At 43.3% G+C, this 27,693-nt stretch overlaps 1 protein-coding gene across 4 annotated transcripts in view; it reads right to left on the bottom strand.

The window, feature by feature from the left end:
• Window positions 1-27,282, bottom strand: part of MEIS1 (Meis homeobox 1) — a 142,766-nt gene extending 115,484 nt beyond the window's left edge. For all 4 annotated transcript variants that reach the window (XM_043468909.1, XM_043468910.1, XM_043468911.1 and 1 more), the window contains exons 1-6: window positions 26,575-27,282; window positions 24,481-24,707; window positions 22,457-22,598; window positions 21,846-21,896; window positions 20,999-21,049; window positions 19,455-19,601 (exon numbers count right to left, since the gene is read on the bottom strand). In XM_043468909.1, coding sequence (XP_043324844.1) covers window positions 19,455-19,601; window positions 20,999-21,049; window positions 21,846-21,896; window positions 22,457-22,598; window positions 24,481-24,707; window positions 26,575-26,586 — 630 coding nt within the window. In that variant the 5' untranslated portion in view covers window positions 26,587-27,282. The remainder of the gene's footprint in view (window positions 1-19,454; window positions 19,602-20,998; window positions 21,050-21,845; window positions 21,897-22,456; window positions 22,599-24,480; window positions 24,708-26,574) is intronic.
• Window positions 27,283-27,693: the final 411 nt, after the last annotated feature.

Raw genomic sequence — 27,693 nt, 5'->3', positions numbered from 1 at the left:
TCCAGTACAAATATGCAAGACGGATCTAATCAGAAAGAACTTACCCCAAATCCACCTACCAGAGAAGCTCAGTTACAATAACATATTTCCGTGACTATATGCAGTTACACCAAACAACATCATTATTATTTTTAAAATAAAATATGTGCATTTGATTATGTCCATATATCTGTGAAGCTGTGAGTTGCTTAGGGCCACTTGTAAAGTAAGGCTGACAGAATAAAATCAATGATGCATTGCATTAGATGTATAGCAAATCTTAGTCATCATTCTAAATTAAGTCCCAAAGAGCCTTTTTCTTCAAGGTACATAATTTCATAGTAAGCAACGTCTATGTTCTCATTTATTAGAAATCCATTAAGAAAAGGGGTCCTAACCTAAAGTCCATGGACCTCCTACATAAGACGGGGGGGCTTATATTACCAATAATTGTATTATGTACATACTTGGATTTTTCCCTCCTGGGGATAGTGTCCATAACTTTTCACCAGATTCTCAAAGGAGTATGTGGTTCTTTAAAAGTTTGAGAACAATTTATCCCAATGTTCACAGGGCTAGATAGAAAACCAGGGCTGGAAAGACATTGAACATCACAAAGTCTACATTCTAACGGACATTGAGGGTCAATAGTCCTCCAGACATAATTTCATGTGTCATAAACGGAGGCAGCTAGCTAGGGGCTTCCCTCCATCAGAAAGTTCTTCTTGTTCAGTCACTCAGTCATGTCTGACTCTTTGCAAATCCATGGACTGCAGCACACCAGGTTTCCCTGTCCTTCACCATCTCCTGGAGTTTGCTCAAACTCATATCCATTGAGTTGATGATGTCATCCAACCATCTCATCCTCTGTCAGATGGCATCATCAATGTATAAATATATCACATAATATGGAAATCAGTTTAATTAATTCCTCTGCCTGGTTTGTCTAGTTCTGGGGCCCCCGGAAGACAGCCGTTTTCAATATGTGAAGCAAGTCTCTGATTCTCCCCATTTTTTCTCTCTACAACAGCTTGAACATTCCTATTCCTTCTACCATTTCTTAAGAATGTTTGAAAGAAGGTTTTTCAAGTGATAATAAGCTAAACTTCATCAAGTGGTATTTTTTATTGGTAAGGCAATTGTACTGGTATCTGGTAGTAAAATAAAAGCAACAGCCTCCATAACTACAGGCTCCTCCAGGCCACGGGTTGTGTCAGAATCTTCTCCATCTTGTTCTTTCCTGTTCTCAGCACAGCGTATCGCACACACTCAGGACTCAGTACTAAGAGAACACAACATACAGTCCAACACTTCAGAACTAAACCGAGTCATTCACCAGTGACTGTTCCACTGACACTCCAATAGACAAACTACAACTTTCCAGCCTATCCTTTCTCCCAAACAAGAGAAGGTGGAAGCTTTTTACCTTCTTCTTCCCTTCATGAATCCTTTTTCCATTTATACCTTAATTTTGGATATCCTTCAGGGAGGTTCTTGTATTGCTTGTTTTCCTTAGACAGTTCCTTTCATGACTGTGATGTGAGGTGTCATCCCTACGCGATGAACTTTGTGTCTCTGGATCTCTTCTTCTTTGGGCTTTAGACTTGTATGCCCAGTTCCCTGTGAAATGATCTCCATACAAAGGACTTAACAAGTCCAAAGTTAAACTCTTCATCTCCCCACCAAACCTCTGACTCAGTCTTCTGTATTCTTGATCCTAGTGGGTGTATATATAACCCCATCGATCTATGCTGTAAAACCACCCATGAGAACCATGCACGACACCCTTCTCTCTCTTGTTCTCTCTCACCAACTTCACATCAGTCATCAAGTCTCATCCATTTCTCTCATCTTTCACCTTAGTGATTACTGTTCTTGTTAAGGCCTCCCCAGCATTAAAGAATTCAAGTCAAATTACTCCCTAGTTTTAAAAAAGTTCAATTTTATGATAGGAACCAGTGCCCATTTTGCTCCCTATTGCATCCTTCATACCAAGCACAGTGCCTGATACTGGCTGGCACTCAGGAAATGTTTACTGAATGAATAACCAGTCCCCTACTGCCTATAGAATACATTTTGGGGTCCTTAGCCTGATATACCAAATCCTTCATAGTCTACCCCCTGGGGATCATTCTTTTCCTTGTTCCTTGTGCTCCAGCCTGTGATTTCTTTATTTTTTTCTTTCAATATTTATTTTATTTATTTACTTGGCTATACCAGGTCTTAGTTGCACCATGGGGGATCTTTTTTTTTTCCCCCAGTTGCAGCATGTGGGATCTAGTTTCCTGACCAGGGATTGAACCCAGGCCCCTGCACTGGGAGTGTGGAGTCTTAGCCACTGGACCACCAGGGAAGTCCCTTTAGCATGTGATTACTGACAGATACGTTCATCTTGTCCTTCTGGGCCCATCCTCATCCTTCTCCACTACCTGGAATGCCCTGCTCTGCTGTACCTGGCCCCTGATCACCTCCTACTTACTAAGTCACAACTGAGATATTACCTTCCCCAGAAAGTCTTCCCTGACACACACACACACACTTCCCTCAGGATGAATGAGGCTCCCCTCACTGAGAACCCCTCACAGACATGTCTATTATTTCACTCTCGCAAAGTTCCATGATGATCTGTTGAGTCTGTCTACAATTCTATACCATAAATGTTCTGAAGTCCTGGGCTATATCTTCATTCTAATGCCCTCTATCCCAGAAGAATGTCTGTACCACATTAGACACAAATATGTTTTTCAATGAATAAACAAATCACTTAAGTGATTTATAGGGGATCTCTGTTGTCACCTGATACTGTGATCTCCAGCATTAGACATCATAAAGCATCAAAAAAAGACGTGCACAATTTAAAAACACCTCCCTTCTATTCACACAAACACAAACCACTGTAAAAATATAATACTCAGTTGCAAAATAACACAGGCAAAAGAAAGTAAACTTGCAGCCAGACATATCCTAGACCACTTACACTGTCTGAAGACAAGTCACAACCTCCCTCACTCTTAATGTCCTAATCCGTAAATGAGGATTAAAAAAATACTTCTCTGCAGACACAGCAAGCATCAATTTCCAGGCATGCAGCAAGTACCCAATAGGTGGCACCTACAATAGCTTTTAATGTGACAATAATAAAGTTACAACACTAATGAAACAACATAGGTTGACCTAGTCAATCCTAAAATATCTACATACAGGTGTACTCAGTTTATAGACCTTCTGGAAAGAACGGTTAACCCAAGCTGGCTTCATGTTCAGCTCAGTATGCCTTGGGCTATCTCCCAGCTGGTGTGTGCTCAGGGAATGCAAACTGATCTTATTTTCACCTTCAAATAACATGATTTTACAGGTGGTTTGCTCCTCCCCACCCCATCAAGTTTCATTTGATACCTAATATTTATAAATCACTTTACAGTCTACAAAGCACTTTGACTTTTTTTGCACTTGGTTTTTCATCACATCAGTATGATGCCAGAATCATTTTTTTTTTTTTTTTGCAGACCAAAACAGTGAGGTTTTTTTTTCTTCAAAACCTCTACACTACCAGTCCCACTGGGGGGGGGGGGGGAAAGGGGATAAATGAGAGCCTCGTGATCTTGTCTCTGAAGAGGTCAGCTAGCAGCTAGGTAGAAATTGATGAAATGATCACAGTATTCAAAATCTGAAATTCAGTCCACACCTATCAACAGGCTGCTTTCTCTTTGGCGAAGTACATTTACTTTTTCAAACCACCAGGGTCTCTTTAGTAAGTGATCTCTAGTGACCTGAAAGAGGTGGCTTGCTTCCCAAACTGAACAACTCAGTCCCTCCAGACCAGGGAAGTCCCAGTCCACATGGGGGATGCAGCAATGTGTGTATACACACGCTTGCTCTCCCTCATCTGTACATATCCATACACACACATGTGTGCACACACACCTGCACCAGTCCACGAGGCCGCGCCAACGGGCTCACCGAACACCACCATCCCACACTGCTGGCCTAACCATTATCTAATGAGGCCCCCTTCACTAGACTTCCCTGGTGGCTCAGAAAGTAAAGAATCTGCCCGCAATGCAGGAGGCCTGGGTTTGATCCCTGGGTTGGGAAGATTCCCCTGGAGAAGGAAATGGAAACCCACTCCAGTAATTTTGCCTGGACAATCCCCATGGAAAGAGGAGTCTGGTGGGCTACAGCCCATGGGGTCGCAAAGAGCTGGACCCAACTGAGTGACTAAGCACACACACCACTAGACTTCTCACCTCTGTCTAAACAGTGTCTCTTAGTATCTTTAAAGGCACATAACTTCAGCAGATATGATTCTTCATGTGTCTCTCAGTCAATGGTGCCAAATGAGGAAGAGGCACCAGACAGACCCATATGCAGAGTGATAAGGACAAACTGTGCAGGTACCCCATGAAAAGGGAAATGTGTTACCTGCATGGACATGAAGCTGAGAAGCTGGGGATCTCAGACTTTTTATTTATGAGTATCTAAAGTCTGCTATGCTGAGACCCCCTCTTTGAAGATCTTGGTGGGTCCCACTGGCAAATGTGCTCAGTAAGCAAAACAAACCAGATAAGGTCTCTAACACACTCGGCCACCAGATCACACCTTCAGTTTATTAGAGCCCAAGGGAAAGCCTGCGCCTCTCAAAACTTACCACACAGCTGCAAATTCAGTTAATTCCAAGAAAATGTAAAATTCTTTATACGGATTTCCAAAAATATCCCTGGAAATCATTAAGCAAAATTCATTTAACCATGACAGGTTGGAGCAGGATGTTTTGTTTTAAGACAGTAAAACTGCCCCCTTCCCTTTCAAGCTTTCAGATGTTTTTAAACACCAGAAGCTCACAGATTAAGACCACAGCCTGAACACGTGCTGTGGACCAGGGCCACGTTGAGATGAGCTCAGGGAATGGTCCGGAGGCAGAACCTTTTGTAAGTCCACCCTCTGTCCTGCGGAAAGGTGATAAAGTTTGGGAGGTGACTGTCGTGCTGGTTGGAGTCTGGGGCGGTCCCTGGTGGTGGCTCCCACGCACCTCCCCGGGGGAGGTGGGCTTTTTTTTTAAAGGTTATCTCCCTCACACACTTCTCCTCCTTTTTCTCATTTCCTTCCCTGTCCCCACACCCACAACCTGCCAGTGGCCAAGTCTGCAGGCCGCCAGGGTTCTTGTTGGGCCCCCTTTTAATGCTGCGATAAAATGTGCTTATTACTCCCACTTAATAGAGGCCTGAGGGTAATTTTGGTGACTCAGTGCAGATGGTAAATTAGTGGTGAGACAATGGGATTCAGCAGCCCATCTCAGCGTCTGTGGCTCACCCCAAGACAACACACTTCCTCTTCTCACAGGGCAGCCCCACCGTACTTGCCATTGTGAACTTTTCATCTAAAAACGCATCTTGACAACTAGCCAATTATCCCTTAGTTATGGTGCTCATGACACTGGTGCTGGCCAGTATCCTGACACACAGAATAAGTGTGTCTAACTGAGCATCGAATAGAGTTCTAAAATCTTTACAACATAGTAACTCTGATGTATTGCTTTAAATATATATACATCTATATGCATATGCATTTACACACACACACACATCTGATTGTGTGATAGCAGGAGTGGGGCGTTTGTGAAGGCAGAGATGGCATCTGTTAAATTGAGTTCTATATTTCCCAGTTCTCACGTCCCACAAATAAAACCTACAAAAATGATAATTTTTCAAACATTGAATCCTCTATCTCTGTGTAATGAGGCGTGTAGAGAGGAGGAGAAGAATTTTTGTGCTTTTTTGCCTTTGGTGAAAATTCTCCAAGGAGTAATTTCATCTTTAAATGAAAAGTTTTGTATCAGGTGATTGTCTGAGCTCCAGGAATCACTGAAGCCTCAGGTTCAGATGTGAGGAGACACACAAGTGCACGTTTTTGTAGACACAGCCCCATACACCCATCACGTGCACGAGGAATAATGCAAAAGAACGTGGAAAGAACTGATTTTAGTGTTTTTAATTACACTGTCATAGAATCTAAAGCAGCTAGGCAGCCAGGTACATCTTTTAAGTCTCCTAGCCCTTAAATATTTTGCCCACTCTCCTGCAAATCCCCATGTCTTCTTCTCCCAATAGTCAAGGCAGAAATGAGCCTAGAAAACAGGCTCAGCACAACGGGTCACTCCTGAATACTCCTCAAAATCTTACTTTCCCACAGTCTGATATCTTTCAGGTCACAACTCTTATATGCTCAGTTCATTACTAATCTGTAGAGTTGAATTAATTCATCCAGGAAATGATACATGCATTGACAATACAAAGGAAAATGACTACAAATATAAAACACCACCCAAAATATCCCAAATGCTTTCCTGATACCCACATGGCACTGATACATTTTGCACAATTTTTCAACATTGAATCAATGCCAGCACTATCCCCTAGTGACCCCATTATGGTCTGAGAAGACAGTATAGATTTCTACCTGGGGTAGGGACATTCAGACCATTTACAAGGAAACAGGGTAATTACAAGCAAAGGGAAACAGCTACCAAGAGGTGAAAACAGTTTTACCCAAATCTCAAAACTGGAAGGCAGATGAGTAACCTAGAAATGATTCAAGTACACTGAATGTTCAAATTCTATTAACAGATGCTTAACAGATGCCAGGTTACTCATCTGGATAAAGAAGCTGTGGTACATATACACCATGGAACATTACTCAGCCATTAAAAAGAATTAATTTGAATCAGTTCTAATGAGATGGATGAAACTGGAGCCCATTATACAGAGTGAAGTAAGCCAGAAAGATAAAGACCAATACAGTATACTAATGCATATATATGGAATTTAAAAAGATGGTAATAATAACTCTATATGCAAAACAGAAAAAGAGACACAGATGTACAGAACAGACTTTTAGACTCTGTGGGAGAAGGCGAGGGTGGGATGTTCTGAGAGAACAGCATTGAAACAAGTATACTATCAAGGGTGAAACAGATCACCAGCCCAGGTTGGATACAAGAGACAAGTGCTCAGGGCTGGTGCACTGGGAAGACGCAGAGGGATGGGATGGAGGGGTGGGGATGGGGGATCGGGATGGGGAACACATGTAAATCCATGGCTGATTCATGTCAATGTATGGCAAAAACCACTACAATATTGTAAAGTAATTAGCCTCCAACTAATAAAAATAAATGGAAAAACAAACAAATTCTATTAGCAGTTTGTTGTGGAGAACAAAGGAGAATATAAAGCCTCATTACACTAAGAACCTTAGTGTGTGCGTGTGTTGGTAGCTCTGTCATATCTACTGTAACATGTTATCATCTGTAGATGATAACTTTGCAACTCCATGGGCTATAGCCCGCCAGGCTCTTCTGTCCTTAAAATTCCCCAGGCAAGAATACTGGAGTGGGTGGGATCTTCCTGACCCAGGGATTGAACCTGGTCTGCCGTATTGCAGGCAAATTCTTTACCGTCTGAGCCACTAGGGAAGCCCTTAGTAAAAGTATGTAGTAAAAGAAGAATCTTAGTAAAAGTATATAATCTATGTTTTGTAACTTTTCCTTTTCCTGTGCTATGTATTATGGCTGGCATACTACTAATAAAAATAAACTCCTATTTTAATGCTTGACTCTATATGCTTCTACACCTGAAATTGTACCTGTGAACTATAATTCAGAGTTGTGTTTTTAAAAAACCCTCTAATCCAACTGCCACCACTATATTTCCAAATATTTGTAACTAAATAATCCAAACCTTACTCTTCATTTATCTGCTGAGATTTGTCTGCTGAAAGTTAGAAGAGTTTCTATCATTGCTATTTAGGAGTGGCAGAAGAATCCATAAATTATATGCCAGCATACCTGGTGTTATAAAGTCCCTTTCATAAGATTGCTTGCTTCCCAATGTTTTATTTTACATTTGTAAGTCAGTATTCTGTCCGCCTCATTCTACAAACAAATTAAGATAAAATAAACTCAAAAGTGTCTTATATATAACAACTTCAAACCGCAAATTTTGTAGGCAACCACCCTAGCAAAAAGAACATCCAGATAAGGCCAGAAACACTGTATCCTGAGTAGAAGTAGATACTGAGATCTTGTAAGCAACTGGACCTCAGCCAGGAAGCATGTGCACTCAGAAATGTGGGGATAAAGTACAAGATATGCACATAACTGTTATTTGAAGTTGAACTTGAAAACAAATCTGTAGTGATTCATTGTCTTATCTCAGTCACATATCTGAGTGGCCAGTCCTCTTTCCCATTATGATGAAATCAGAACAATAGCCACCCCTCCTAATAGGAATTAAGACAGTATTTCGCTTAAACTCTATGATTATATGATGGCCTATAAAATAAACAGCTACCCAATCTTCTCTTCTCAAATCAGATTCATGTTGTTGAAGGTTGGGCCAAATACGAGTAAGGAGATAAAATATTACGGAAAGCACTGTTTAGGGTTTACTGTTATAAATGTTTTACACGCAATGCTATTTAGTTCTTACAGAGGCTCAATATAGTGGGTTCTTTATCGCCATGTTACAGATGATAAAACTGAGGCTCCTGGAGATGAAATGACTTGCCCCCTCACAGACAGCTTGCACTGTGTATATACTCTATTGAGACACTGCCAACCTGAAAGGTTGTGTAACTCAAAATTACCATCAACACCCTTCATCACTGGGGTGGCTTCCCAGGTGGTTCAGTGGTAAAGATTCCACCTGCCAATGCAGGAGACACGGGTTTGATGCCTGGGTCAGAAAGGCTCCCTGGAGAAGGGAATGACAATCCATTCCAGTATTCCTGCCTGGGAAACCCCATAAACAGAGGCGCCTGGTGGACTACAGTTTCACGCAGTTGCAAAGAGTCGGACTCGACTGAGCGACTGAGCATGCATGGACCCTTCGTCACTCTCAAGTCTTCTCTCTTCTACTTCTAAACTCTCAAACCAGAAAACTTTTTTTCTCACATCACAGTTTCGATGCGAGAAGGAAATAAGAATTCAGCCAAAATGCAGTCTTGTTTTATTCTACTACCTTATAGCATTATGCTTTGGATAAAAGAATCACAGAAATTGACAATTGCCACTGATTTCCACTAACATTTAGCAACAGCGTATTTTCTAATTTTCCTGTTGTTTTTTTTAAGAAGCCCTGCCAGTTTTCATATTTTCAATCAAATCTTATTTTCCAAGTATCATCATTCCTTAGGGATATTTGAATTTTCAAGCCCTCTCACAGTGTGAAATTTGGAGGTAGGGAATAAATGATTCCCTTTTCTTCATTATCCATCTCAGTAAAATCATTAGAGCGGCGTTTTTCAAAGCATCTTGAAATTTAATTTGCATTTCTGGTTCCTAGTTTGGCCACGTTTTCTGTAGTTCTAGGCGTTTAACAGAGAGATCAATGAAAGCAACTGAATTCCAGAAGCAGGAGACTGAGCTGTACCATCCGTGCACTTTTTAAGGAAATCCAGTTAATCAGAATACCATTCTTCCCCGATACCCAGGGCTATTATTCTTGAGGCTATTCATATTATTTTAACAGTTATAGAGTATTTGGAGTATTAGAAGTATACTACAATTGAAGAAAAGCCCCATAATTGATTTGTTAATGTTTTATTCTTCTTTTTTTTTTCTATTGGCATGTTCTTTACATGCACTCAATAAATATTAAACACTCAAACAACTCTCTCTCTTAGGTGGCAAGCAAACCTCTAGAATGTCGAAACAGTAGAGTGAAGAACAATGCACCTAATTGAAATGGCAGGGTAATTTGGAAAATAAAATTGAGTTGCTGCAAATCCCAAATTCCAGAATAAAAATGTTTATACTCGCTCAAATGCAGATTGTTACTGGCTTTGAATAATTATTAGAATAAAAAAATACTTGAACACCAACAATATACTTGAATAGCACAGAACAAACACAGTCTACATGTCTCTATTATTTTGTGCAAGGAAGTGCAGGGCACAATGAGCCTGACATTTTCCTTGGTGGTTTTGTTTTGAACACAGTTTATAAAGTGCCTGAATATGGTGAAACAATAGGCCAAGCCACCAAATGTACAACCAGTGTTAAAAATGTCATGGACATGATTCTTCAGAAAATTCTAACCCATTAAGTAAGGGACAGGAAGCAAGCTAATAGAAATGAAATGGTTAAATGATTCTGCTGCTCAGTACCTTATTTTCCTCCCCAAACATATTAATTTAGAACACAGATCAATTCAAATTTTAAAATTCCAGATTCTCTTTGGTAGAAGCTGGAGCCAAGGAAATGATGACAATTAAAATGAAAGTTGAAAATGCATTTATTTGCACCTGGAATTATGCAATGCTAACACGTAATGACTCTAAAAGATATATTTATCTGTACAATGAGGGTAATCTTATCTACTCAGGGCTATGCCAATCTTGGCAGAGATGCCAGCCATATCTTAAAAAGATAAATTCCATATGCTCTGTAGAGTTATAGCATATTTCCCATAAATAATGTATACAATAGACTGTAAATAAATAATACATTTATCCGAACTGTTCAAGAGTGAAGGGCAGGGTGGTTACTCATGAGACAGAATCTCTTATGAATGAACAATTTCAAATAAAAGTAATGTCCAATGGTGAGTTACTACGAAGTTCTTACACTAAAATATTCTTAAGTGGGGAGCAGGCAGGGGGCATTAAAAGAATCCCAGATCAGGTGGGAACTTTCAAATAAAGGCTCCAACTAAATGTAAAATGTCCAATTTAGTTTTATTGCTAAAGTTTCTATTGTGATTGTTGCATCATAGCTAATAGCATTTTACCTATTTTCTGCAATTCTTAATTCTCTCTGTACACTACTGGTTTGTTTTTTGGGTTTTTTTTTTTTTTTTTAATCAATGAAATAACTAGATTTAAAATGTCAAGTATGAGTTTTTGTCCCATGAAACACATAGATTCCTTTCATTGTATAGGTAATTTTAACTGCAGTGCATAAAAAGGAAGGTTACTACGGAACAAAAATTTAAAAAGAACCCATGTGCAGTAGTTAGTCTGCTAGGGCTTTACATAGTAAAATTGTTAGTCTCCATCTCTGAAGTATCTCCCTTTTGAAGCCCTGGAGACACATAAACTATTTCGACTTCTTGTAAATAGTGGAAGTAGGCTTCTAGATCTTCAGACATTGTACACCATTTAGTATGAAATTAAATTTTCAGATCACTAAGGAATAGTCTCTGAATTATAGAAAACACTATAGGTCACAGTTAATTACAGCTTGTCTATCAAATTAAGTTAACATTTGAGAACACATACAAATAGTTAAGGAGCCATTAGGAGGAGTGTTATTGTCAAAGAAATTCTTATTAATTCAACTTCTAATATTTTCAAAAGAAGAGAGATAAGCCTTTTTACAAGTTGGGATGGGATAAGGAAACTCTGGGTTTACATCAAATTGCTCTCTTCATTGTCCTTTTGACGACTATGTCGGTTTCATTACAAACTTCATTTTCCAGAGTTTCATAATAGTCATAAACACACTTGACTTTAAAGAGTTTCTATGGGACATAATGTGAATGCAAATGCAGAATAAAATGCAAATCATGGAGGTCTGGGACCAAATATGGACTATCAGTTAAGAATCCAGTCACTGAAAACAAACATTAAGGCCTTAAGAGGAAGAACACAAAGAGGCTGATATGAATCTTTATATCAAGTATTCACAGCCCTGGGGAAAGAAAACAAGAATAACAGTTTTCAGTTTTTCACCTAATTGTAAAACAAAGGGGTTTGGGAATATTTGATGACTTTAGTCACTCACTTTAGAACATTCACTCCTGTTCTAAAGTGAGTAACATTTTTCATCTTCTCAGGAAAACAAACCCACGTGTGGGTAACAACCCACAAAATACTCAAATAGGGAAGCCTAGCAAACTATTTCAAGTTCAAATCTCAGGCATAGGAGGCTTGCCAATCAGTGGGGAGAAAATGATAAGAAAAAGAAAGAGCTATAGTTCTGTCTTGCTAAATAACAATCAACAACCCAGACACTTAAAACTAATGAATAATGAACATGTGATTATGTTGTGTTGTAAAGTGTAAGGAAAAATCTAGAGAATTGGGAATTCATCATAACAATTAATTCTAAGCCAGCATATGTTGTCAGGGAATAACTTCTAATATCACTTAAAATGCTAATTATTTACTTACTACTATTTTCTAAATGAGTTGGAATCATGTATGTTTAAATCCATTGTAAAATTTAAGACTTGATATTGTGTCAAAATGAAGGAAAAAAAGAAGACTATAAAATGTTGCTTAAACTTGTTAAACTCATAAAAAGTTGCAGTCATTTTATAAGTATTACTTAGAAAACTCAGAAACAGCATTTCCTTTCTATGGAAAAATACCGTTTAAATTTTTTTTAAAGAAACAACACTTCATTCAAAGTTCTTTACCTCATCTTTATAAATCCTTTTAATTATAAATGGAGTCATAAAGACTATCAAGGGTAAAAATGTATTTTTGAGGATTGTAAATAATATAAAATTTATTTTCACAACTTATTTATCCTGCATTGGTTTATACTATATACAGTGGTGCATCAAAAAGCCAGAACATGGTTATTGCATGTCTTAGAGTTAATGACTTAGTTCTAGTTATAATTTGTATTTAACTGTATATACTCATGATACCAATAAACAACAGGTGTATAATTCAATAAATGTAGAAATAAGCATTTTTTTCAGTAAAGAATAAACTCTTTATGATACATTTTATTTGGTTTTAGGACTTCTGAACCAAGAAGCCCAGAAATATAAGATCATTTAAAAATATTTGCACTCTTGTATTTCCCTTTAACAAGAACGTATTTCCTAGATTAAGAAATGCTATTTGGAAAAAGAGTGTTCAGAGAGAGTGTAGCAAAGTGTTGCCAATTGCTTTAATTCTGCACACATGAATGCATTAAATTGATTGAAATTGGATTCTAGTGACAAATATTTAAATGAATGTATTCTCGCTTATTTCATGTAGTTTCTTTCATACCATTTATTAAAATGTCAGCTTTAGAAGTGTGGGAAATCCAGCAGTTTCCCGATAAAGGTATAGCTCTACTTTCTGGAGAAGCTGTTTAAGACTTCAATAAGCTTTCCCAAATTCCCATAATCCTGAAATCATGGCATATTAAATTCAGGATACAGTGAAGGAGACTTTTTATCTTTTCCACTACATACACATACATACTCATCTGCTTGAATTTTTCAAAATTGATCTCATACATGTTAAGGTTTATTCACAAATGTGAAAGATAGTAAAATATCCAAAACTTTACTGGATCCCCAAAGTCAAATCCTGGAATAATTATTTAAATTCAAATTGGGAACCTGTATTTTATGTTTTAGACCCTAACCTTTTAACAGGTACATATCCTGAGGTTTCCTGCCTAGTAAGGACACCAAGCCCTACGTGACTTAAAGCAGTATTGTTTTACTAAGGATTTTGAAAACTTTTAGGCCTAACATCTGCACAACTGTCAGAAACGACTATGTCACATGTATTCTATTTTTATTTCTTTATTTGTAAAAGAAGACTTTCCCATAGTTTTGATGTCATTTAAAAATATTAAATTAATTTTTTGCACTCAGGAAAAATGGCAAAAATGTCTGTTTCGATTATAACATAAACTCAAGTGCTACTTTGATACAAATACGACAGATATCATAATCCAAAAAAGGCCATGGAAAATGCTACAGTTGCAAACATTTAAGACTGTGTAACAAAAATGACTGAGAATGGTATCAATTTACTATCCTTCAACTATTTCCATGACAGTGGAGTCAAATAATTTTGAATTATAGACCTTCTTACAGGAAGTCTTATTTTGTGTCTGTTTTTTGATCATTCCCCTACTAGTCCCTATAGGAATTTGGCTGTACGCCGACTTTTCTTTAAAAGTTTCTGTATACATACTCAGGTTGTGTTTGATTATTAAATGATCATTTATTAAAACTTAAGCATTTCATGTTGGTTTGACATATTTATGTTTCATGAGAAAATATTGCTATTGCAATGGCAAACATAGCATTACCAATGTGAAAATACTTCACTTGAATTCATTTGACGGCATTTTCATTTATATGTGTTTTAATACAACTTGTTATGCATTCTTCAGTTTCCCCAACTCCACCTGCGAGGGAAGGTAAGCTAGTTTTATAACATAGGCCCCTTGGTAAAACTGTAGTCTATCTGCTTGGCCTTAAAAAAAACCTATATTTCTACTATGGGACCACAAATAGTCTTTGTTTTTAAGAGTACGGAGTTTTACTGCATAATTTTCCGTCCGTCACCCGGCAACAGCTGTGTTTTAAATCTTTTGGACTATGACAAACATTTTAACATTTAAACATACGAGTGTTTGAAAACATAATGATTTAAAATTTGTTTATTTTCAAAGTTGGGCCATTATAGCATGATATTTCAGTTACTTTTTTTTGAAAGCAAGGCCCTTATTTTAAAACCTTTTCTTCTTCCTTCTTTCTTCTGCTAGTTAAATTTCATGTTTTCTACTAAAAATCTCTAAGTTAGGACCGATACCAAGAGTCATCACAACCACTCTATATATTTCTAAATCATGAGCCATGGAGTCACTCTGGTGGGAGAGGAACTGCTATTTGAGTGACCTATTACCACAGAGCTAGTTAAATCACTGAACAATAGTTACTGTTATGGGGCTTTACTTTGTACAAAGTAGCATTAGTATCATTGCTTTCTACTAACCATAGAGCTCGCACTGGGGACTTGTACTGTGAAAGGGAGAGAGAAACTAGGAAAGGAGAATAACTTTCACAGCATTAACATTTAGACTCAGAGACATTTAAAAATGTAATCGATCTCAACCTATCTGCATTGACTCTGTACCACTTTTTTTTTTCCTCTCAAATGTTTTTGGCATGCCCCTAATAAGAATCAATACATCCCTACTCTGACAGTCACACATAAATACACCCAAGGAGCCAATCAGAAAACAATAAAAACACACCTGGTAAACAACTATCTTTGAAATCAAAGGATACTAAGCAACAAAGGGCCTAGAATGAACATCCCAATTAGCGACTGTAGTGACAAGCAGTCAACACCTTATTATTTAATCATTAAAGAGAATCTTGCCATAATTTCCCTCTGACATAGTTCAAGAGGAATTAAGAGTATCCCACATGACTCACAACAATAATCAAAAGTAAAGTCAGATTATTCTAAGACTCCATGGCCTTCAAGGCCTGTGGACTCAGAGGTTCCAAGATTAAGACACTAAGTGAGACCCTAAAAGCACTTACAATTTAAGTAAGTTGTGTCCATGTGTTAAGCATTTAGAAACAAACTAATTGATATTTTCTTATCCCTCCATGTTTGTGTCCAGTTTTTCTCAATGGATGAAAACAAAATTGCTTGCATTCCTAGTATTAGTAAATATCCCTTGGCCTCATCTTTTTTTTTTTTTTTTTCCTAAAGCAGTGGATCCAATAAATGAAGACTATTAGGCCTCCCCATCCCTAAGCAACACCTCCTCAAAAGAGAAAGCTTAAATCTCCCTTGGAGGTGTCCCCATCCCACTTTGCAGGGAAGGGGTGTTTTCTGTCAAGTTCAAGTTCAGTTTTAAGACGGTCATCTCAAACGATGCTTTAGAAACAACGTTCTGGACTCTTCAAATAAAACACTTGCCACCTGGGTTCCCCGGCCCCACTGGGAAACCAAGGCGCACTGGCCCAGGGCTGCCCCTGATCCCAGGGGCCCGGAAGCCTGCTGCTCTCCGGCCTGGGCCGCGCAGCCCCGGCGGCGGTCACCCCTCCCCGGGGAGCTCAGCAGCGCTCGGCATTTAACCTGCCTGGCGAGCGTGGCTTTCTGGCTCCATCTCCGGGAGCCACATTACTTCTCCCCAGATGTCAGAGACAAATCTAGATTAACATGCAACAGGGCGCCCTGCGCAGCCCACCAGCGCTCGAACAGGAGCTGTTAAATGCAGATTCAGCCGAGGACCCCCCGGAGAGCTGCTGTTGAATAAAAATTGTAATCCAAAGGGACCTTGTCTTTGCCTCCCCCTGCTTGTGGGAGAACCCGGGTTGGCGCCTGAGCACAGACTCAGCTAGACCCGCTCGCTGCGAGGGGGCCTGGCTACCTCTGTTGGTGGCCTTCGGGGGCCCCAGGGACTCTTGCTTCTCTCTCCTCTCCCTCTCGCGACTGTCCTTGGAGTGGAAAATGCTTAGATTCAAGGAGTGGCGAGAAACAAACAGCCCTAGGAAGGAAGGCTTTATTCGACAGCTTCTTCCTGGAGGGCGGCCTGAAGTCCAGCGTCTGGCAGCCAGATTCTTCCCCGCCTAACCCCTCTTGGCGACCCCAATTCCACTCTGGGTCCCCCAAACTCGCGCTCCGCCTCCCCGCGCCCTCCGTCCTTCTCCTGCGCCAACCAGGCTCAACCCTGGCCTCGACGCCTCGCACGGTGGCCCCCCTCTGCGCCCGCTCCGGGGGTCTCAGCCCGGCCCTCGCGCCCTGCCGAGGCCGGAAAGGCCGGGTGCCCCTCGCTGCCCCCAGGCCCCGGGCGTGGGGAGCGACTGTGCCGAGCGGCGAGCGAGGCCGTCAGGAGAGGGCGCCCTGGAGGCCTGCGCCCGAGGTAGGTGAGTCTCGGACCTGGGACGTCGGGGTCTGGGAGTGGGAGTCGGGGGAGGGCGTTGAGGGTGGGGTGAGAGCGGGATTACGGCTTCTAGGGGCACCTTAATCTGATGAGAAAAACAAAGCACCAAACTAAGGACGCCTCAAGGCCAAGTGGATTTCCTCCGATTGAGCCCTCCGGGAAACCGGCTGCTATCCAAGTCGTGGATTTCAAGTCCCCGCGCGAGTGGCAGCCTTCGCGCCCTCCGAGGAGGAAAGTAAAATAAAATAAACCCTACTGCCCACAGACCCTAGAGACAGAGAGGCTAATGAGCAAACGACGCCCCGCGTTCGCACCACACCTGAAGCATCTAGGCCCGCAGCACACTCGCCACTGGGGCTCAAACTGGCTGGGCCGCATTCGCAGACAGGTGGCGAGGCAGTCCTTTCCGGGCCCGGCCCCTGGGGGCCGGCGAGCCGGCTCCAGTTAGGAGGACTGGCGCCCATGAGGCGGCCCTAGTGCCTCTTCCCTCCGTCCCCACCTCCCAGGACAGGGGACTCCACCCAGCGACTGAGGCACAGTCCCGCGTGCGCCCCGCGCTCTGCGCGCCCCTCTCCAAAGGGAGCCCAGGCACACTCGCTCCTGGCTTCTGGGAAACGGACAATTCCAAAGCACCTACTTGGGGTTTGCGGCCCTGCGCCCAACTGAGACCTCGGTGAGCCCGAGAGGGTCACGCGAGCGCGCCCACGCGCACAGGCCCACCGAGCCACGAGCTTAGCCAGAGCTGCGAAGCCCCCACTCGTAAGCGGCCGGGAGGGAGGTACGCTGCTCATCTCATAGTTGGGGAGGAGAATGAAGTGCCAGTTTTCACCCCTGACCACTGCCCACCAATCCGCATGTCTCATAAAGATAACTGAGCAACAAAAGTTTACCTAAGGAGTGGAGGGAGGACTCAATTTTGTTTTACCAATTTTGTACCCCTAAAACACCCCTAACTCTGGTCCTTTATCTTTGATTTTAATAAAATAATGATTCGTTGGGGAAAATGGGGTATAAATCTTCATTTTGGAGGCAATTAAAGTGTTGATTTCATTCATGCCCCTAAGCGATTCTTGTAATTTGCTCAAATAGCTTTATGTACCCAGCACTCCGGAGCTTTTAGAATCCCATTTTCTAGTTAGGCTTGTTGGATTACAATTTTTATTCAACAGCAGCTACCCGAGGGTTCCTCAGCAGAATCTGCATTTAACAGCTCCGGGGACAGGGCTGGCAGCCTGAACCAGGCGGGAGGCCGAGCGGCCGGCGGGGGTGGGGACCGGGGGCCGCGCCAGGATCGCGCAGGCTGCCTGTTCCGGGCACTCGTCTACACTGCCGAAAGTTTGTAACTCGCCAATTAGAAAGGACCCGGCGCGTTGACGCTTTTAAAGCTCAGCTTTGCCTGCCCTCCACTTCTTTGGGGTAAAAGGAGGAATTCCGCCTCTGCCGAGGGGGTCACCCAGAGAAATCCAGTTGGGGACTGAAGGGAGTGATATGGGGAGAAGCAACCTTGAGGATGACACCTAGACGAGGAGTCGGGCACTTCGGCAAGGACTCTGCAAGACAGTCGCTGGCCAACCGTGATCATGGCAGAGCGTGCAAAGAAAACTCTGTATGACTGGCTGGCCTTTGGCTTAACAAAGGCAGGCTGCTCTCTCTCACAAGACAGGACTCACGTGCCAAGTCAGAAAGAGAAACAACTCAGGGCCTTCACTTATAGGTGGACAGGCGCAGGAGGCCCGCCACCCAGATCTCTAGACGCCCTGCCATAATTCGCAACAGAAAGCTGTCCTGAACCCTGTTTCATCTCATCCACTCCTCACGTTTTCACTTTCAGTGCATTTTCTCAACTCCTTTGGGCCGACAGAGACAGGAGTGAGGGAGAGAGGGACTAGGAACAAACATTGGTGTTGGGGTGAGAGAAATCTGCCCCCACCCCCAGCAACTCCAAATAAAAGTCGTCCCCACTTAGCAACGCAGCAGCGGAAGAAGGGCCTGGAGGGAGGACGAGAGGAGGGGGCGAAGCCAGCGGAGGCCGGCAGCGAGAGCAGGGCGGCGCGAAGTCCCCCCACCCGCCACACCGAGGGAGTCGCGAGGAGCCCCTGACGCAGACGCTTCCAAAAGCTGCCAACCCAGAGGGCCCAGAGCACGTACCGGCTGGAGGATGAGTAGAAAGGAGGAGGAGAAACGTCCATATTTATCTGTTTTTCTAACCTCGGCCTGGTCTTATTTTTTCTATTAAGTACAATAAAATGGGCGAGCTTGCAGCAAGCACTGCACAAAGCAATGTTCAGTGAGGTCTAGAAGCGTTCGGCCGAGGAAAACTGACAAGACAGGCTAATGAACCGTATAGACAGGGAGAAAATAGCAAGCATTTGCTAGATTTCAAACCCTCCCTGTCTCTCTCAGACCACCTATCTTGGGTTTATTCCTAATAAAATAAGAAATAAGCAGTCCTTACACTTTTCTTTTCTTTGAGAGAGAAGGGGGAAAAAATGCTCCAGAACAAAGCCCTACCACCAGAGGCGGTCACTGGCAGTTAACACTCCCATTATTGTAGAGGGTAAATAAAATAAAGACAAAAATTAAAAGCGACAAGAAACAGGTCAAGTTTGCAGGCAAAGCTTTTACAAGCTCATCTCTCCAGGTCGAATCCCAGAGCCAGCCTTAATGAAGCAATAATAGCCACATTATTCAAAAATTTTCATTTCGATGGAAATGTATCTAAAAGGGACTTAATCATATGCAAATAATAAAAGGAGGTGGTAGTGATCCAGCAAGCAATATGCATACAGATTTTTTTTTCCCAGGGATGTTGAAATTGAAAAGCGCATACCTGGTCGGTTAGATTTGCTGATCTTGTTATATCTTCACTGTCTGATTTTGATCCTCCTTCTCTATCGTCTATCACCAAATCGATAGGCATTTTCCCTTTCAAACAGCTAATATACCGGTGGCAGAAATTGTCACATAATTCGTGTACCTACATTATGACAGAAATAAAAAAATGGAAATATAATCAGGAGTTCATAAATGACATTGACAAGTGCAATCCACCCCCCTTGTGAGATCCAAACTTCTAAATAGGGGAAACACAGGGCAATTGTCCTCCAGAGACCCCCAGACGCATCCAGAATTAGGAATAACTTTCTTTTCTTGCAAAATAGAGATATCCCAGAAAATTGACAGTGACAAGATGCTTCACAGGCTACAACATATTCAACACCCGTGTTAAATTCATCTGCTCCTGGGGCCGTGGCCATTAAAGAGGTGACCTACGTGGGTGACATTTAAGGTAAACTATTTAATTTTGTCCAGTTATTTTTATCATAAATCCTTTTCCAACATGTCTAAGAAAAAAATTAAATATACATATTTGTGTATGTATATAAAGGACCAGTACTGTGTTGGTATAGGTTATATGCCTGACAATCCAAGTCCCTTTAACATTGGTAATTAGGGTTTCTATCTATAAGAAGCATATATTAGGATGCTTCCTTTAAAAAAAAAAAAGACTCATGATATGATGTGTGTGGGGGGGAACCCCTACAGCCACAAAAAGGTATCAAACTGATTAATTTTTTAAGGGAAAAGAATGCTTCAAAATATTTAGGGATAGGTGGAGCAGTGTCTTACAGGACCCAGGCATCACTGACATGCAAAAATTCACAAGAAACCCCAGTGTGCTTGCAATTTAATGTTACTTTGAATTACAATGCATTAAGTTTTTATTGCTGAGATTTATAGAACAGCTAGCAAAATCACGTTATCCCACACCCTTTCTTGAGTGTGAAGGTGGGATATGTGCAGGATTCCCAGACTGAAGAAACTGACACAACTATCAACTCTGCTTTGTCTCTGCAAAACCTTTAAAGTGCCTCCCCCACCGCCTCCTCCAGACTCCTCGCCCACTCCTCCTCCCACTCCGCCTCTCCCCCTGTATCTGACCTGCCGCTGCTCTCAGACTGTCTTCCAGAAACTCACTAAAACTAAACAAACCCCCCCCCCCACCACCACCACCAGAGGTAGCAAAGAAGACTAGGAGGAAGAAGAGAAGGTACAACCTGTGAAGCAAATTCAGGATAGCTTTCTAAACATCTAAGGGGATGCATAGCCCTGCAACTACTTACACAAAGCCAGCAAGGTATTAAGAATGAATACAAGGCTAGGGCGTTTGTAATCCCAGTTTTAGTGTCTGAAATTGTAATTAAACTGCAAAGAGAAATGGACGCAAAGATTGGCCTTGACACTAATTACCAGAAAGAAAGACGTTTATGCAAATGTCTCTGAAGCCTGAACTTCAGCCATTCTGAACCCTCCCCTTCTGTGTGTTTGGGCATGAGGGGGAAGCAAAAGCAGAAAAAAAGCTAGAGAAATTACCTTCTCTAATTCCAACAGATGAAACCTTAATACTTGTATGGCTTGAATCATCTGCAAAGATACAAAAAGAATGAGCGCCCCATTCGTAGCTTGCAGAAAATTGGCTGTCACAGCTCTAACATCCCCAGCCCTCCCCTCCCCCCCAGTAAATAGAGTTATTTTGATTTATGGCAATAACACTAAAACTTAACAGCAGCGACTGGGTACCATCTAGAGGTTTATATTTCTTAAGGAGAAAAAAACAGCTAAAACAACAACCAAGCATCTAAGTGGGGGTCATAAACACTCTCCTTCCCCATAGCTCCCCTCTTTCTCAGCCCCACTGCCCCTGCACCACCCCAAAGGGCCGCACCCCTCCACTAGGTATTTCCTTGGAAGGCGTGCACGGAAAATATTCCCAATAGTCTCCAAACTGTGGCTTTTCACACTGCAAACTTTCTGCCGCCTTCTGCACACCTTTCCGATAAACTGGTGGTTTGGGGGGTCTGGCCTGGTTGCTTGCCCTCGTGACGCGACTTTGAGGGCTGGGAAGTCCGCAAAGTTTAAGCACACACGCTGACAGGCCCGGAGATAAATCCCCGGGCTGATTAGAGCCGCGCTGCCCGGCTGTCATAAAAAACAAAAGCTCGCGTTTCCCCGCGCCGGTTCACCCGGCCCCTCTCGAGGTGAATTTATTTCCCCGGACCCCGTCCCGGCCCACTTGCCGGTGGATGGAAACCCTTGCAGCCCACTTGCAAGCTACGGGAGGAAGGGTCTAGAAACCTCAGGGCACTCAGAGCAAAGGATGGGGAGAAGGGGGGCTGGGGGAGGGAAGATGTGGGGAGGGGAGTAAGGGGTCCGCTCTTACCAAGTTATCCAGTTCTGGATTAGAAGAAAAGAGAGGTTTTTCTGCGCGAATCTAAATACAAGTGAGAAGGAGAGGGGAGAGGGAGGGGAAAGGGGTGGGGGGGGGGAGAAAGAAACATTTGAAATCTGGTCGCCTTCCTAGTTTCTTGCCTCATTACACTGTCGGGGGCAGGATGTAACCTCCGGGACAGACTCGGTGACACCGAGTTCGTCCCGTGCAGAAACCCTTCAATATGAGTCAAATAATCCGAAAACAAGCCCAGAGCACAGGGTTACTTTTCCCAGCAGTGTGCTGCTAAGAGATCCCTGCCCAGCTCGCCAACTCCAAGGAAGGTCCTGCGCGGGGGGTTTGGGGTCGCATTTTACAGAGAGAGCTTTCTGCGTCGGGTTAGGGAGCGGGAGTGGGTCAGAAGTGGGATGATTTTCGGGCGTCCGCAAACAGACACTGATTTAGGAGGAAAAGCTCAGGGAAGGTGTACCAGGCCTGGCTTAGGGCAGACTGTTTAGCTGGTTACTTTTGCAAATGTGCTTGGGGCGGGGGGGTGTGGAGGGAGGTTCTTTCTTTCTTTCTTTCTTTTTTCTTTTTACTTTTGAAACATTGATTTTGCTGACCTGTTTGGCGAACACGGCTATATCTTCATTGAATGACTCTGACGAGCAGACGTCCCCGCCCGCCACCCCCGGCTCGCGGGGGGTACAAGTAGCTAATTCACATTTCTCAAAAATCAGTGCTAAGAGAGGGAAGAGGGGGTGTCTGCAAGAAAATACAACAGTCACAAACAACACAATGGTTAGTCCCGCGGCAGTGAAACACGGAGCCCAAGAAAAACAGCCGGAGGAGCTCAAGACGGGGACCTCCCTCTCCCTGATTTTGACATCTACTTGTTCCCCTTCCCCCACCCCTACCCCCCAGGTGACTGCTCACCTCCCCTTCCTCCTTGGGCCCCCCAAAGTCGGAGGCCCTAAGCCATGGACCGTATCTGAGGACCGGTTCAGCCTATCTGGCCTGAGAAATTAGTAACATTTGCTAAGAATAAAACCCAAGCGGTTCCAGCAGCCATTTTGAATTAAGTTTCCCATCCCGACCAGCCCTCGGCCCTCCGATGCACACCCGGGACCTGGAAGAGGAGAAAGGCGCCGGGGCGCAGGAGGTGGGAAATCTCCTTCAAGTGGGTTCCTCCGAGGCCGCCCCGGGAAGCTCAGACTCTGGGGATCTTGGAGGCAGGCGCTCAGCTAACTTGGGGCAAGGACCTCTCTGGCTGTGGGACCGACCGACTGTCAGAGAGCTGGACCACCGATCCCGACCCCACGGCCCTCAGAGGGCCGGAGGGCTCCTCCTCGGCTCCCTGCACACTTCCCTCCCTTCACCGATGGTCCCCACCGCCCCCCCACCCCGCCCCCCAAGAAAGTTCCTTCAAATGTGTCTGCGGTCAGACCTTTCATTTTGTCCCTGCGTAATGGCCAAGCAGCTAGTATTGCGAGGGGCCTAGATGTTGCTTATCTCAGCCCATTAAAAACAAAACAAAACAAAACAAGCCTCTTCTAATGCCCAAAGAGGTGTCTCAAGTCTTTTATTAGCTCTCACAGCCCGGCTGGGAATTTAACAGTTTGGGGTCCTTTTCAAAGCTTCCCCAAATGTTCTGTCCGGGAGCCTAACCCATTTGCACCTAACGCTGCAGAGAGGACGCTGGGGTTTAAACAAGCCCACTGCACACGGAACCAGAAGATAAAGCAGAAAGGGTTTTCAGTCGGGGAGGGTGAGTGTTACCTGGTTTTTTTGTCTTTCAAAAGAGGAAATAAATAAAAATAAAAGTGGCTGCAAAGTAAAAAGCAGTCCCCCAATACCTCAGCACACAGTAGGCACAAGTGACTTTCAGAGGGTTTCGGTCTAACCCCAGGGCCCGGGAGAACACGGTGTGAACCGCAGCGGAGCCCTACACCGGCCGAGAGCACCCCGCATCTACTTCTAAATCCTGCAAGTTTCGCCCTTAAACACAAAGTCCTAAAACGGCCAGAAGTTTCTTAAGGTCTGTAACAATTCAGAGTGAGCTCCTCTCCTCGACTGCAGTGGTCAAACTCCATAAATGCAAAGCCTGTTCCCCCTTGCCTGACCTGCAACTGTCCTCCCTTGATTTTATTGTGCGGTGGCAAGGCCAGCATACGGTGGCTGAGTAAACTTAGCAAGTCAGAACAATCAGTGGCTTAAAAGATTTTCCTTTAAACTAAAAGTTTCGTTCCAACACAAAGGCGCCTACGTTTAGAAATCCCCAACACTCTCCCCGAGAAGTCGAGCAAGTGAGGACTCCAACCCGCTGAACTACGGAGCCGGAGTCTGCGGGGGGTGGTGGGAGGACAAGGGACCTTTGGCAACTTTCGCACGGCGACCCTTCCGCGGGCATGGCCTCGGCGGAGCTGGACGCTGGACCGGCGCGGAGCCTGAGCGGAGACGGGGGCGGGCGGGGGGGCGTCTGGGCTGGCCGCCTCCCCCAAATCTCCATGCAAAGAGAATGAAAAGTCACCAAATAATGTACCTCCAAATCCAGAGAGTTCTGACTTTCCTCCTATCGAGGGCAAAGGGAAATGGGGAAAGAAAGCCTCGCCTCGAAACTACTGAACCTGCTGCCCGTTGTACCTACCCATAAATGGCATCTTTATCTCTCTTTAAAGCGTCATTGACCGAGGAACCCATGCTGGGAGCCATGGCGTTGGTGTGGGCTGTGTGCGGATACTGATGCGAGTGCAGAGGAGGCCCGTGGTTCAGGTGGTGGACGGGCTGCATGGACCTGGCTGCATGCGGGTCCCCATACATCGTGGAGGGAATGCCTACTCCATCCATGCCCCCGTAATGGGGCAGATCGTCGTACTGCATGACAAACAGGAGAGAAACAAGGTTCAGAAGGCCAGGCAGGCACATAGGGGAGACGGCAGGGCACGAAGCTTATATGTCAGTCCAGCTGGATCCTTCAACCCCGAATTCGGGGGCCTTGCCTCTCTGAAGTTGAGATTTCTCATTAAAAAAAAAATTTTTTTTTTAAGTAAAAACTCTAGGATTCTTGGTGAGACCTCGGCTAGTTGGAATGGTCTTGCCCTAACTTGTGTCCCTATCAACTAGTCAGAAATTCAGGATCCTTTGGCAAGGAAGGAAGGAAGGAAGAAAGAAGGAAGAAAGGGAGGCATTCTCCCGGAGGGCGAAAGGTAAATCGTGCATGTCTCTAGAGGAGGAAATTCAAAATCACAATAATAAAACGTGCCAGGACAGTGCAACAAACCTGCCTAGTTTCACAGCCCCTTCCCATCAGGGGGAATTAAAAAAAAAAAAAAAAAGTTACGATGAGAACAGCTAAGCCAAGCACGTGAATGCAGACAGGCTTCTCATTTTATTTCCCTGCCAGCGTGGGGTTAGGCAGTCCTGCAAGACACTGCATTTCCTTTGCTCTCCAAGACAAACTTTGCAAAATCATACAAAACTAACTGCCCCCTTTATAAGTGAAACTCAGAGAAGGGTAACTTCTCTTGGACATTAGGGCTGAATTTAGAATTAGCCAATATTCCCCCCGAGTTAAAAGAAAATCTATAGTTGGAGCAGTTATTCTATTTTTTCTACTATTATGAACTTTCCCCCTAAACTAGAAGGCAATGAGGTAAATTGTTAGTCATCAGGTTTAAAGCAAATTTAAAAGTAAATGCACATTCAAACCACCACCCCCCATCTTCGTTCTCTAGAAAAACTACTTTCATATTGTCATTATTTTTGTGTGCAAAATTTAGCTATTGAGGTTTTTCTCATTGCTTCATTTCAGGCAAGTTCTTTTCCCAAGATTTGGAGGCACTGAGAGTGAAATGATTTTCAAAGAGGAATTGCCACTTTCATCTCCTTAAAGCCAGAGGTGTGAAAAGAGTTTGGGAGAACGCTGACATTTGCCTGAACCAAAGGAGTAAAGAAAAAATGTGTCAGCCTAGTAACTTTCTTTTGCAAACAGAGCTTTGAGGGCCAGGGCACAATTTATGCAAGGAAGGCTTTTTGTAGATCCCCTTTCTTTAAAGAAACTACCTCTGTTGGGTTGTCATTGTCTCACTTTACTCTCACTACATTTCCATTCAAATAGGAATATTGGGGAAATTAGTATTGCATTTTTAAAGTGAATAGTTGTGTGCTTAGGATCCAATTAGTGTAGGGCTTTTCTAAGAAAAACTTACAAAATATTACCTTGTATAAAAAGTCATGTACATTAAAATTACTTTTAAAAGATGAATGCTTTCCGACCCCCCCAAAAAAACTGTTGTACTATGACAAAGTTATTTGCTTAAAAATGCTAAACCCTTCCAGTGATATTAAAGATGAGCATAATCAATAACATATCAGAAGTTTCTCACTGCTTATTTTTGTTTAAAAATAGCTTTAAATTTCTGCTCCTTGAATGTTCAGGCTATATAACATCAAGTATCCAGCGCTTTTTGTTTTTTAAACAGATGATTGCCCGAGCTTGTATTTTTATTTATATAGCTGCTGGTTAGGAACCTATAGGAAACTTGATTACTTGAATTAACAATTACATGTAACATGCATAAGTCTACAAATGCATTGAATAAATCCTCTTGCTTTAGGCCACGGCTTTAGGAGCCTCATTCAAAAAAAGACAGAGAAAAAAGGAAACTTTTTAACAGTGTCTTTCAGCCACGTTTCAATTTAATCTCACATTTGAGTTCCACAATTGTTTTTTAATACGTACCCTTTGCGCCATCGGCCTCCCTGGCTCCCTTCCTACTTCAACTTCTAATATATCCTCTTTAAGGCCAGTGTGAAAAGAAACAAATACGTAAACTCCCCCGGAAAAAAAAAAAAAAGAAAAAGCACGACGAAAAATCCCTTAACGTCTCCAGCAACGTGAGCTACTGGTCCCAGATCTTCGGTCTACGGGACCTGAAGCAAAGCGCCCGAGTCACTGAGCATAAAAGCGCTCCGTTTCCAAGACAGCAGCAGGGGCAAGGAAAAAAAAAAAAAAGCAGATCTTCTCTCCCCAAAAAATCAGTTTAAAAAAAAAAAAGAGCGCCCCTCAGACCCAACTACCAAATCTCATGGCTTTCTGCCACTCCGGCTGTCAATCACAGGCGAGGTTGTCAACGTGGTGAATGAATGATCATCCGCTCTGTCTTCTTCTGGTCAGAACACCTCAAATGTTAATATTCAAATGCACAAAGCCCTAGCGTTCGCTTCCCTTGAATCAGTCCTAATTCCTAATCAGTTTCTCTCTTCTCTCGCTCGCTCTCTCTTTCTCTCTCTCTCTCTCTCTCCGTCTTTGCAACTGCTGCACTGGAGGGAGATTAGAGGAGGAGGGTTAAAAAAAATGTCTGTCTGAGTTTGTCTTAAAGGAGCCACGATCGATGCTGCCCGCTTGCAGTCCCCGTGCGTGTGTAAAGTGTGTGTTGCACAGGCGGAGAGGTGGATTCCGACCAGAATGCTAGAACCCGGAAGTAGTGGTGGCCATAACAGGTCGCGTCTTACACAATGCATTGGGCTGCAGCAAGTAGACTCCTCGGCAGGGGTGGGTGCGCGAAGCGAGCTCTGGCCGCACTGGAGAGGCAGAGAGGCGCTCCATTAAATCGCACGCCCAGACACAAACACCCACACACCCAGGGCACACGCGCACAAGCGCGGGCAGAAGCCCCCGGCCGCCGGCTTTATTTTCCATATTCTTTTCTCTCCCTCCCCCTCCAGACTCTCTCCCCAAAGCTGACTCTCTTGAAATTAATCGGGAATAAACGCGGGACAAGCCGCGGCGGGAGTTCTTTTGCCCAGGGATCCGTGGATAGGCTTCCTGACTTTCCTCGAAATTATTGGGGTCTGCCTG

This window comes from Cervus canadensis, chromosome 5 (genome assembly GCF_019320065.1).
Source record: "Cervus canadensis isolate Bull #8, Minnesota chromosome 5, ASM1932006v1, whole genome shotgun sequence".
NCBI lineage: Eukaryota > Metazoa > Chordata > Mammalia > Artiodactyla > Cervidae > Cervus > Cervus canadensis.
Note: the sequence above shows the minus strand (reverse complement) of the source record. Positions and strands in the feature narration are given on the sequence as shown.